General features: G+C 34.2%; 1 protein-coding gene across 14 annotated transcripts; it reads left to right on the top strand.

Moving 5' to 3' along the window:
- The first annotated feature begins 665 nt into the window (after positions 1-665).
- Positions 666-12,845, top strand: LOC114320569 (Plastid-lipid associated protein PAP / fibrillin family protein). Of its 14 annotated transcripts, none has more exons than XR_003649948.2 (6): positions 908-1,528; positions 2,420-2,485; positions 4,022-4,158; positions 8,406-8,588; positions 10,299-10,399; positions 10,502-10,861. XR_003649948.2 is itself a non-coding variant. In XM_082869468.1 (4 exons), exons 1-3 carry the CDS (start codon positions 1,029-1,031, stop codon positions 10,396-10,398), a joined length of 666 nt encoding a protein of 221 aa, XP_082725594.1. In that variant the 5' UTR covers positions 908-1,028; the 3' UTR covers position 10,399; positions 12,808-12,845. The 14 variants fall into 14 exon arrangements, 8 of the variants coding, with proteins under 8 accessions (XP_082725594.1, XP_028123452.1, XP_028123454.1 ...); XR_003649946.2 differs by having other exon boundaries at positions 10,283-10,399; positions 10,573-10,861; XR_003649942.2 differs by lacking the exon at positions 8,406-8,588 and having other exon boundaries at positions 666-1,528; positions 10,495-10,861.
- The last annotated feature ends 717 nt before the right edge of the window (positions 12,846-13,562 follow it).

The following is a 13,562-nucleotide window of genomic DNA, read 5'->3' as shown; positions in this document are numbered from 1 at the left end:
TAAATCCATGAATGCGGCCGGTGCATTTGTGAGACCAAAAGGCATTACCAAGAACTCATAATGCCCATAACGGAATCTAAAAGCTGTCTTAGGAACATCCTCATCCCTTACTTTCAACTGGTGATAGCCTAACCTCAAGTCAATCTTAGAGAATACTTGAACTCCCTACAATTGGTCAAATAAGTCAACAATACGTGGCAAAGGATACATATTCTTCACTATGACTTTGTTCGGTTCTCAACAATCAATACACAACCTCATAGACCCGCAATTCTTCTTCACATACAACACAGGTGCTCCCCTAGGTAAAACACTAGGCTTAATAAAACATTTCTCAAACAACTTCTATAACTAAGTTTGAAACTCCCTCAACTCCAATGGTGCCATTATATAGGGAACTTTAGAAATAAGTGTTGTGTTGGGGACTAAGTTAATGGAAAATTCTACCTCGCGATCTAGAGGAAGTCCAGGTAGATCCTTTGGAAAAACATCAACACAAACACTCACAACAGGCAACTCCTCTAACTTCTATTCTGGCAGTTCAATACTCACCACACAAGCTAAATAATCATGACACCCTTTACTTAACATTTGATTAGCCTAAAAGGAAGAAGTAAAACAGATAGAAGACCCTTTCCTATCCCCCTGAAAGAAAAACTCAAGTTGCCTTGGCATAGCAAAAACTAACCTCTTTCTAAACCAATCAACAGAGGTGTGATGCTTCGTCAACAAATCCATGCTCAAAATCACATTAAAATCCTTCATCTCTAAAGAAATCAAATCCACTAAAAAAATTCAACCATCCAAGTTTACCACACAAGAACTAGAGATATCTCCCAATACAGTATCGTTTGTCCTGTAAATAGTTATTATTAAGGACCTTCAAAAAAAAAAAAAAATCCAAAAAGAGCAATGCAAAACTCGTGCACCGCAGGTGCCTTTACCCCACTTATCTTCAGTCCCGCCATTTGATTGATTTGATCAGAGCACCTCCATCTTCTTAGCCAAAACAAACTGTATAAACCCCCATGGCCACAGCTCTCTCCCTTACCGCCATTTCCAACTTCCTCACCCCCTTCAATCCCCCAAACCCTAACCCTAACCCTACCCTTCTCAAATCCCGAACCCTTACTCTCACTCGCTCGTCCCTCACTGACCAATCTCTCTCCGCCAAACAAAACCTCCTCGACCTCATCTCGGACCAGGACCGAGGCCTCAAGACCCAGACCGACCCTTCAAAGCTTTCCGAGATTATCAAAGTCATCGATTCCATGGCCGTGCTGGGCACTGATAAAGTCACCACCGGTCCCTCGCTGTCCGCCACGTGGAGGCTGCTGTGGACAACGGAGAAAGAACAGCTCTTCATCATCAAGAACGCGTTTCTTTTCGGAACTCGAGCCGGAGATGTTTTACAGGTTATTGATGTGGAGAAGGGTGTTCTGAACAATGTAATTACTTTTCCTCCTCATGGGGTTTTCTTTGTGAGGTCTACTATCGAAATTGCTTCGCCTCAGAGAGTCAATTTTAGGTATTTTTTTTCAATAATTTTTATGTGTCGCTATTGCGATCATGTGCAATTGCATTACTCTGTTTGTGGTTCAAATACAGTTTTTGATTTTTGTTCTTTGTGTGTGTGTGTGTGTTTTTAATTTTTTTTTTTTTTTATAAAATATTATTTAATGAGCCTTTTTAAATATTTCAATCCACTTATATACTTAAAAGCTAGGACAGGGCATTTGGCCAGTGGTCCATGAGAAGGTTAGAGGTTTTGGGTTTGAGCGACTGCGACCCTTAATTTAACTTACTAACTCCCCAACATCTTATCGCATGGCAAGGAAATAAATTTAAAAGATACGCGAAACATTGTACATTTTTTTTGTTTGTGTTTATTGAATTTAAAAAAAATTTGTTCACAAATATGTATTTTTTAAAGTACATCTAGATGCATCCGTGTAGTAAAAAAAATGACTACAATATGAAAAAAAAAATATACTAAAAGATAACAAAATAGGAATAGCAAAAAAAATTTAAAAATTCAAAAACTATATTTGAAAATTCAAAACCAAAAAGAGATATTATCTGAGTAACTTAATAATTTCCGAGTAATTCACGCATTGTTTGCAATTCTTTGAATATATAGTTTTAGCTAACTTGATGAAATAGATCAGAGCATTAGTGGGAATCCTTTAGTATTTTAGTTTATTTTTTCAAGTAGCTATCTTTAGAATTTTGAAACTTGGGTGGTGTATTAATACTGATTGTAATGTGGGTTTCGCAAGTTTTTGTTAACTTGATGAAATAGATCAGAGCGTTAGTGGGAATCCTTTAGTTCTTTAGTTATTTTTTTCTGGGTAACTATCTTCAGAATTTTGAAACTTGGGTGGTGTATTAATATTGATTGTAATGTGGGTTTTGCAAGGTTTACAAGTGCAGTTCTACGTGGGGAGAGTTGGGAACTTCCGTTACCACCATTTGGGCAGGGGTGGTGAGTGTTTCATTCGTTGTTTTTGATTGACAATTTTTTTTTTGATCGGTAATTCTTTGTTTTTGATACCAAAGTTACAAACTAATAGTTTTGATTATTCATTGGTTTTATTTTGCATTTTTCCTTATTGAATTGTTTTTGTTTGCGGATGTGAGGACCTTTTGTCAATTGCCATGTACTAATATGCTTTTTCTTAATAAATTCCTCTTTTGTAGAAGAGGGGATGGGTTAACACTAGTCCCTTTATATATTTGGTTGATTCTGAACTGAAGAGTCATTTACAATATTGCTAATTTCATTATTTAAGAGAAACAGAAAAAACTGTCTATAAGATTAGTTGGCTGACTAACTAATCCTTATCACTGTCTCACTAACTTAACTAATGTCTTTTTGGCTTTCCACTACACATGTTATGTCTCAGACTCATATTGCATAATCTTTCCATAATAGTCATTCACTAGTTTGTAGTGCACAAATAACCTCACCGGGCTTTCTTTGATGCTCCAATTAAAGGAATTGCTCCCATCTGTGTATTACAACAAGGAGGATCATCACATCTATCATTATTATTTTACTATTGTTGCCTATGAACATTTCTAAGGTGTCTTGTCCTTGCTGACCATGTGTCGAACATTGATACCACTTGATATATTCGACACGTTGGATATACATCCAAACATGCCACATTAATATTTATTTATTTTTTAAGAACCTAACACACTTTGTACACTTGGGGAAAAACATGTCTATTGCTTAGACCAGCATAAAACACATAGCAAGTTTGAAGAACATAACTTGGGATCCGATAATAAAATTTAAAAACAAATGTGGATTTATACCAATTAATTTCTTCTTTGTACTTCTTAATTTTAAGAATTGTAAAGTCTAAAGCTTCAAATTTTTTTATGAATGAACTTTCTTAATTTTAGGATTTATTAGGATTTTTTGTTCACATCTTTTCCAATATTTAGAATGTGAAAAATGGTTTCTTACTATTTGGTTATAATAAAATATAAATATTTGTGATGTTAAAATTAAAAATAGTTATTATTTTCATATATAAAAATTCATATTTATTTGTTGCCGAGTTCCTGCTGTGTTGTGTTCTTATATATACATTTGAAAATTTCCATGTCAATGTGTTTGTATTATGTCGTATCAATGTCAGATGTCTGTATTTGTGCTTCTTATGTTATTGCCATTGATTTAACAGTTTTGTATGATCATGTACACCTAATAAGTAATATGTTGTAATTGTGAGACAATTCCCACATAACTTATGGGCTGGTTTTAGAGTTTTAATCACGTCCTTATTCTAATTATATTTATTCAAATTTATTGGAACACCCTTGACATAGATTTATTCCTTTTTGATTTTAGTGACTTCCAGTTGTCAATGATCGTATGTTGTTGTTCTTGCTCGTTTAACTTTGTGACATTTTGTGTATCTATTTGATCTCCATTTCTGGTTACTTTATGTTGTTACTATTATTTTTCCCCTATGTGATTAGAACCAAGGACATCTTATTTGTATAGGTTTGAGTTTGTATACCTCGATGACGAGATTCGAGTTGTGAAGGACATTCGGGGAGACTATTTAGTTGTGGATCGAGCTCCTTATAGTTGGAAAGAATGAAGGCAAGACTTGTACAATATTGCGTCGATTTTTTTTGGTAAGTCATTATACCCATATTGGAACTTATGCTTTGTTTGCTAGGAGGAAAGATGTGTGGAAGGAGAGTGCAGGGTTGAAAAGGGGAACGGAGAAAGCTTCTGTCATTTTGTAAGGAAGGAAGGTGGTTAGAAAATAGAAAAGAGGACTCGCCATCTTTTTTTTTTTTTTTCCTGATAAATAAAAGAGGACTCGCCTTTAAGTGAATGGGAAGGTGGAAAGATAAGAACTTTGTTTTTTCCCATTTTTTCTTTTCAGGATAAAGATTATTTTAAGGGAACATATCAAATAAGGTCTACTTTTAGGGGTACTTACGTGTAGATGCTAATATGTGGACTTAATGTCCAAAATGTCCTATGATAATTAATGCCGTTTTTCATCAAATACTATTAAAAAAAGTTACTAATTGTTAATTTTCAGTGACAGTTTGAAAATTGTCACAAAAAATGTCACTAATTGTAAGTTTTAACGATAGTTTAAAAAAATTCTCACAAAAGTATCACTAATTTTTAACTTTCAGCGACAGTTTGAAAAATTTGTCACAGAAAAACGTCACTAATTGTAAGTTTAGCGACAATTATAAAAACCGTGTCAAAAAAAAGTCATTAATTGTCAATTTTTAGCGATATATGCAAAAAATCGTCACAAAAAATTATTTTTAGTGACGATTTTATTAGGACTTATTTTCAATAGAACTTGATGGGAATTAAGTCCAACTATTAGGACCTATTAGTAGTTTACCCCTACTTTTACCATGAAATTCCCATCTAAGTTTATTACGGGCTGATTCATGTGTTAATAGGACTCAATGGAAATTTCATGGGAAAAGTTGGACTTATTGGGGTTTTCCTTCATTTTAATGCATAAGGAACTAGGCCTGTAAATGGATTGAATTTTGATCCAAAGTCAATCTAATTAGACGGAATCATTGGAGGGTACTTATCTAACAACCCAATTAAAACCCATATTCAACAAGTTTGATGATAAATGTTTCTAAGATAAAAAGGGCCGGTCCAATTTGATTTTGATTTGATCTAAAAATTTATATATATCCATTATTTTTGTTGCTGTTGCCCCAAGAATAATGTCGTTGTCAGCAATGATAGGTTGGTTTCAGTGGCTATGGTTTGTACTTCAGGCTCCCACTCTCCCTCTCTGTATTATACATGCACCATTCACTCAGGTATCTGCAGTATACAGTCGCGTTAGCCTTCCTTTCGTTGTGTACCTCTTGTTGTCTGCATTTATCAATTGTCTTCTCTTTCTCTGACCATCTATGTCTCTCTTCTGCTCACTTCATCTCTTCCCCTTTCTGTGTGTTTTTAGTGGACCAAACCAAATGTTCAATAATTAATAACTCCACATTCGGATTAAAAGATGTTTAATCCATCAGATTGTTAGATCAGAGCGGATTGACAATTTTGGTCAAGAAATTATGATTACTGCTGGTTTTGATGACTTCAATTCATTTACAAGCCTTCAGCTTATCTTCCATTCTTCGTTCCTCATCCCAAACAAGAAACTGTTGTGAATTCACTTTGTTGCAAGAGCTAATTTCTCAAAAAATTTATGCTATACTTCCTTATAATCTATATATACTCCCTTGATATTTCCTCATTGATACTGAAACTTTACTATGCTATCCCTTTTGTTGACTTGTACTTTCTGTTTCGAACAAAGGTAATTTTGAGAGCAGCTACCACTAAATGCTTATGTATATGCTTGCTTGTCTAAACATTACACGGGATTAGACCGTTTATGATTGACAATTCATTCTTTTGATGGCGTTGGTCAGTCTCTTGTTTCACTTTTCCACCTTATTGAGTCAGTATTGTATGAATGAGTGATGCAGGGAAGGCTAGATACCTTTGTATGTAAGGCTGAAGTACAAAGAAAACGTGCTGTATTAAGCATATAAAAGAAATGACAGAGTTAGGGTATATGTATTACAATGGTTTTTTACCCTGTGGTTAGGTGATCCACGTAAGTTCTAAACTATATCTTTATTATGAAAAGATGATAAACGAGAAGCAAGACTTTATAGTAAGTGGCATTATGAATTTCCATCAGCTATAAACATCATCTGTTCTAAGCAATGTCTATATTAAATAACATGATAAAAGACAGGCAAAAGAAATGTGAGAGATTATTCGACGAAGATTTCTTTGAGATCCTCACTAGAGCCGACAAAAGAGCTTTACACTCCTTCATTTAGGATGCTAACTTACTGATGCTAGATTTCCTCAAGGACCTACTCTACATGGTTTCTTCCTCATACCCTCAAGTATTTGCATGCATTGGTGGCTCTAGGAATTTTTGTCATTGTAGACGTTTAAAGACTTAAATTTTGCAAATTGTAAAAAAAATCGTAATGATCAATATCCATCATCTATTTCCAAAATCTATTTATTTAAAATTCTCAAATCATAAGTAAAAGAGAATTTAATATATTAATTCTATTGTGACAAAAAGAAAAATGTAGATACATAGATTTTTACAATTGCTCTAGACAAGTTTTTTATATTATAATTTTTTTGAGGTTTTATTTAGTGGGTTGGATAGAACCGTTTTTTAATTGTTTTGGAGTGGGTTCACTGTACCAAAGGGAGTTAACAATTTTGGTGAACATGACAAGTGGTGACAATTGCTCTAGCCATTCAAGGTGTTCATTTTCTTGCTAGAGGTGACAATTGTGGCAATTAAAACCATCCATTACCTATATATATATATATATATATATTTCAGGATATTCAATCAAGTGAACCCCCTCAACTCTATGCAGTGCCTGCTCAGACAAGCAAGACCAGGTTTTGGGTATGGGATGTTTGCTTCATGTGGCTGTCACATGTATCTAAAATGGGAGGAAAATATGAAGGGCTACAGAGAGAGAACTAACCTTTTCATGGGATACACCTTCACCAAAGTCCAAACATGAGCTAGAATAGTTCAATTGATGGTCAATTTGTTGCTAAATACAAAAGGAATGCTTACTGTTTGCCCTCTCTAGTATCACTTTGGCAATTGAAAGGCGTCAATGGAAGGCAATTTAGATCTCCTTAAACTTTTATACTTTTCACATACGCCCTCTAGTTTCCCTTTGTTATATTTTTGTTTTCTTGTAACAGATATACAGGTAATTACAAAACATAGCTAGAAATATAATTTTTGACATCTTTCTATTTAGTGTTTTTTGTACCCTAGCCCTTCCTCTTTATTTCCTGTGTGTGTGTGTGTGTGTAATTGTTTTGTCTTATGGATTGGTTTGGATAATGAGTTATCATCTTATGGAGTTCTTTGGAGGATAGGTGTTTATGTAAGAGGTTGGTGGATTGTAAATTCAGCTCGGAGGTAGGGAGTTGGATTTCTGAGGAAGTTAAGAATTCCTGTGGGGTGGGCTTATGGAAGGGAAATAGGAAAGGATGGTCAGATTTCTCTGGGCTTGTGCATTTTTGTAATAGCAATGGGAGGAGAGAGTAACATTCTGGTAGATGTGTGATATAGGGATATTCCTTTGTCAAAGGCCTTTCCTGAATTGTATAGCATTGAAAGGAACAAAACTGGTTTTGTGTGAGATTATATGATTCCATTCAAAAGCATTTTGAATGGTCAGATTTCTTTGAGTCAGATTAGGATTGTTTGGTGGAACTGTTTTTTTGGCTGAAAGTTGATAATAAAAAAACGGAAGTTAAAACACCTCTCCATCCAACTTCTTGATAATCTACTTATTTAAGCTATTTTTGACTTATAAGCTTGTTTGGCCTAAATTATATTTCCCAAAGATGGGCGTGTCAAGATGAAAAAAATTCACAAACTTAACCAAAAATAACCATGCATAGTGTTGAATTCTTTTGCCTCAATAAGTGGACTTCAAATTTGTCAAAATTGTAAAGAAAATAAATAGAAACAGTAAGAGAAAGGGATAAGGAACTCGAAATGAGATTGAAATTAGATAATTTACCTTTCATACAATATAGGCTTCAAATCTTTGAAGGTAGTCCTTCAAATTCCTAATTTTTGAAACTACTTCGTATCTGAATTACACCTATTCCTAAGATAGGAAAAAAAATTCCAAGATCAATCAAATCGTGTTATTTTTATTCTGTATTATCTTCTTTATATGCTTCTTTGAGTAATAACCACTTACAACCACTTTGCATAACTGCAACCACTTCGAATAACCTCTCTTCAAATAACTCTTTGCACTTGCTCAATGTGGTTCCATGTTCTAAAAGCACTCTTTTAAATCAGGCACGTGTGTCAGCCACTTGGCCTCCACTTGAACAACTCTTGGCAATCATCTATTGGGTAGTTCTCATAATACATTTTTGCTGCACAACTGCTTCGAAGGAGCATAGCTTCAAATGAGAAATGGCCTGTTATGGAAATACTACTTCAATTAGTTCCTTTAAAGAGACATCAAGTTCTATTTTAGTAAGCAACTCAAACACTCACTTGTCCCCCACAAATTTTTTTAAGGGTTGATTTATTATATGGCCAACAAAGCAATAAGCAGAAGCATAAGTAGCTTCAGTAAGCTTCACCAAACATGCCCATTATCTGATTCTACCAACAAAAGCATTTTGAACATCAGAGATGATACCATTCAAAACCCTTCTCAATCTCAAGGCTAATGTCTTTGCTAGCAATTTGTAGATGTTCCCTTCTAAACTAATAGGCTGATAGTCCCTCAACTCCATTGCCTCACCTTTCTTCGAAATCAAAGCTACAAATGAAGCATTTAGACTCCTGTCAAAAATTCCAAGCTCTTGGAAGGTCCAAAACAAAGCCATTACATCCTCCTTTACCCCTCCCACCCTGCATGGAGGAAGGTCATAGACATACCATTTGGGCCTAGGGCCCTGTGCCCATTGCACTCCTTCAATGCAACCACCACCATCTCCTCCAAAAAGGATTGTTCCAACCATACCTTGTCTTCCATTGAGATAGAAGAGAAGCTCAATACACCCATCATAGGCCTTCTATTAGAGGGACTTATTATAGAGATCCTAATAAGAGCTAACCACACCCTTGCAAATGTCCTCCTTTGATCTACCCCTCAATCGGCAAACTTCCGATATAATTTTATCTTTGATGTGCATTGGAAAAATTTTATGTTCTAATAGAAGGGATGCTGTGGAATCTTAGAACCTATGAAGTATGGGTACTTTAATAAACATGCCGTACCCGTATCGGGTACTTATCGGGGTATGGTATTTCATATGGTATTTTTGTATACGTATCGAGTACACGAAACACGTATCCAAATTTTTTCTTCATAATTTTTAACGTACTCAAACATACCTAGTATATACTCAAGCCATACCTACCGTATCTCAGTCGAAACAATATTTTCTTAAACTATAGAGATAACATTCTTTTCACTAGATTTCTTTGTTATTTTTAGTTTTATGCTTAGTCTAATTTTAAAATTAAATTATGATTTGTTAGTTATTTAATATGATAACATTCAATTTTGGTTTATACCTTTACTTTTGGCATTAAATGTTAATTATAGGCTAGATCTTAACAAATTATTCTTTTTAATCAATTTTTGCCTTACTCTAAATTAAAAATAAATATTTTTTTATAAATTTACCAAAGGCGTACCCTTATCTTACTTTTTTTAAATTTTACCCTATCGACGTACCTGTATCGTACCAGTACCAATACTCGTATCAGTACTCGTACACGTACTCGTACTCGTACCCGTACCCGTGCTTCATAGCTTAGAACTCAGCATGCTCTATGTGAATTGATTATTTATCCAAACGTTTGTCATTTCTTTTTTTTTCATGGTAATGCTTTTTTCTTGTTGAAATTTCTTTTTTTTCATGGTAATTAATTATTTTTTCTTGTTGAAATTGAGCTTACTCCATTATTTTTGATTGGCTGGCTTGAATTAATTCTCTAATCCAGCTCTCTCCCCTCCCATTAGAGAACTTTTCCCTATAAACATTAATTAATTGTTCTTTTTACATTGGCGTCACAATTTATTTCTTTGTTTCTTGGGATAAGCTAAATATCTTGTTGGGTTACTTGTTTTAAAACAATGGTTAACATGGTTTAAAAGGTCTTCAATATATTGGCATGTCTACTTTTCCCACTGAATTATGATAATTGTGAAGTGTAATACATCTACAGGTTCAAATCTGTATACCTAGATGATGATATTCGAGTTGCAAAAGATATCCGTGGAGATTATTTAGTTGTTGATCACGCGCCTTACGAATGGACAGAATGAGGTACTTTTAATTTGCATTAAGTTTACCCCTCTTTCATGTTTCCTCCTTATTATCTTTGTTCATTTCTGTCATTAATGTTGGTAAATTTGTTGAAGTGCGTAGTTTTCTCAGTTGGAGTTCCTTGAACTCAAGACTTTGCCCTTTAACGATGATTTCCTTTCCTTGGAACTCAGGTTTCATTCAGATGGCACTTTTAACTCCTTGTAATTAATCATGGAACTTCATGGTTGGAAAGGGTTACTCTGTCGTGTAGATATTGTGTCTCTTCTCTGTATAGTTCATCAGAATATTGATTTTAAGCTCTCGTCATTTGTATATTGTCAACTTTTACTTAAGATCTGCTTTCACAGGTATATGTTCTTTAGTAACTAAGAGTGCATATATTCTTGGAAATAGTAGCACAAGGTAATGATTCTGGGGTGTGTATTGTTTATTTGTTCGTTCATTCATTTGTTTGTTCGATCCTACTTCTTCTTTGTTATAGTCATAATTATATTAATTATTTAGGATTTTATTTTGTTTATTAGTTAGAGTCATCTAGTAATTAGGATTAATAAGTTGTCAATCAATTAAAAACTTCATTGGATATTTTTCTGAATTAACTTATGTGAAGTTATGGAGGTGTGGCTCTCCTTGAATTGAACCTACTGGAGGTCCAACCCCTCGAAGTGGGACTTTTCTCCCCTTTATTCTATTTTTATTTTGTTTCTACAAAAAAGTTTCATATCATTCTTCTTCTTCGTTGGTTCATTTGTTCATTTCTTCTTCTTCTTCTTCTTGCTGCTGCTGAATATTTAACTCCTTTGCATGCTGTTTTTGTGGAGATAAGCCGGCTTAGGTGCCTCATTAATCTTGTGTTATGCTTGTATATCATTTAAAATTGCCCGGAAATGTCATAACTATAATTCTTTCGCATCTGAAAATTTTAAAAAGATGGTTTTTTGGATTCATCATTTCTTTATCCCATGGCATCTTAGGCCAAGTTTGGCATCTACTAAATAATATAAAAAGTCAAAAAGTCACTATCTTATTTAAATCACATCACCTCTCTAACACATCACATCAAACCCAACCCAAACCCAACCCATATAAGCCAATAAGTCAAAAAATGCACTTTTTTAGAACATCCCAAACTAACCCTTAGTGTTATATCTCTTGCTGGATGCCTCTTGGCAAGTTAATTGCCTAACTTGTTGGTACCTGATGATTTTGATCTATGTCTAACTACTAATCTTGGTACCTGATGATTTTGATAATTTCTTTAAGGTCTTTTTTCATCTCGCTCTCGGACTGTCTGAATACTATTCTTTCAATCTGTATGTGTGTTAATGTATTAGAGTTGTGCCTTCTCTTGTTCTGGAAGGAATTGTTTAGTTGCACATAAATCTCAGAAAAATAAAATAACCAAATTAAGCATTGGCTTAGGGTTGATCATCATGATTTGGGAAGGTTCGTGTTGTGAAGTTCCAGTGGTGAAGTCTAGTTTATGTTTCCTCTTCCTAGGTTCAATGTCATTCTTTGCTAGCTAATTGCTTGCTAAGCAATCCCTGAGAAAAGGGTTGAACACCACAACTTGTTCCGTTTTTGGAAGAGGAACAAAACTGTCAGGCTAGATGTTGGAGGACCATTTAAGCTGTGACTTCCTCTTCCTGCTCAACCTTCCTCATTTGACTCTTTATTTACTGAAAGCATTAGATCTAGTTATTTACCAGTTTGCTGTGTTCTTCTAGAGATGGACTAAGTTCCTTTTCTTCTCCTTATTCTTACGTTGCGTTTGGACTTTGGATTTGTGGATAGAAAAGGAAGGGAAATGATTTCACTTAAGAAGAATAAATGCACAAGAATTGTAAATTACACACACAACAAGACTACGAAATTGACGGGATTCACCTTTAAACTAGAAGGTCATTGGAGTTCTACGATCAGAAAAAGCTACAAGCTACATATATAGCCGTCCTTGCTTAACCACACATACATATAGAAATAGGGGTAACATAGCACTAGTGCAAAAATACCCTCACTACATACTAGAATTTGCAATACCCCAACAAACACAACCTTATTTCAGATCAAAGAATGTATATTAAAAAAAATAAAGAAAAATGATTTGGGACCACTACACAGGGATTCTCAATTGTTTTATATTTGCCTTTGTTGACTGATGCAAGGCAAGTCAAAAAAAATTTAAGGGGGAGGAGGGGACTGGGGTTTTGATGGAGGACTGATTATACATTTACCTCTGTATCAAACCATCACCATTTAATTTTTTTCAGACCTTGTGATGCAGTCACAGCTATTGCATTATTTCTTTGCATCTGTCAGTGCAAGTTTACAATTTACAAAGAAGCCTAGAGGAGTGTTGAATGTGGTTGTGTTAACCTGCATGTTATTGTGTGCTTTGGGTCCAGTGGAACAAGCTCTTTATATTATACAGACCCAGCATGCTAAGCATTACGCCTCATCCGCAAGGGATTGGCTACAATTGGAGAGTCGAGGGAGGCTAGACAACTACATTTTCTTTATGAGTTTCAACGTGACTAACTATAAAGAGTCTTGTTTGATAATTCGAACCGTTCACCTAATAAAACTAATAAAACTCATTGAGGAGATCACTTTCCTACAAAAAAATTAAATTGATTAATGGATGACCTATTATCAAAATTATGTTTGATGTTCATTTTTTAAAAAATAAATGAGATATGGTCTTCTGGTTATGAATGATTGATTAACTTGATTTATTTATTATTTTCTTATGAATAATTTGTATGACGGGCTTTAACCATTCATATCAGTGAAGTAGGCCGAGGGTCAGCCCACCAAGCCATGACAGAAGCTTCTTGTGCTTTGTGGGCGCAACAGGGATTCCAAGTTATTAAAAAATTTCTTCCGTTCAACTATTTCACATGTCATATATATATATATATATATATTATTAAAAGTTATATTTTTCTTATGTGTAGGTGGCATATTATAAGGGTTTATTTTTTTAAAGAGAGTTATGTTAGCATATTTTTTCTTAATTACATAGAGTTTTATACAAATTCAAACTTAATTTGAATTATACTAACTTTACTTATTTTATATAGACTTTTTTGATAAATATTTCTTTTCTATATATTTTTATGGTAAATTGAGATAATTTACAAAATTTACGTTTCATGTT

Source organism: Camellia sinensis, chromosome 5 (genome assembly GCF_055761805.1).
Source record: "Camellia sinensis isolate YWXY chromosome 5, ASM5576180v1, whole genome shotgun sequence".
Lineage (NCBI taxonomy): Eukaryota > Viridiplantae > Streptophyta > Magnoliopsida > Ericales > Theaceae > Camellia > Camellia sinensis.
Note: the sequence above shows the minus strand (reverse complement) of the source record. Positions and strands in the feature narration are given on the sequence as shown.

Coding starts and splice junctions, on each gene's coding strand:
- LOC114320569 (XM_082869468.1), top strand. CDS start 1,029: ATGGCCACAGCTCTCTCCCTTACCGCCATTTCCAACTTCCTCACCCCC. Junction 1,529..2,419: donor CCTCAGAGAGTCAATTTTAG/GTATTTTTTTTC, acceptor GGGTTTTGCAAG/GTTTACAAGTGCAGTTCTAC. Junction 2,486..10,298: donor CCACCATTTGGGCAGGGGTG/GTGAGTGTTTCA, acceptor ATACATCTACAG/GTTCAAATCTGTATACCTAG.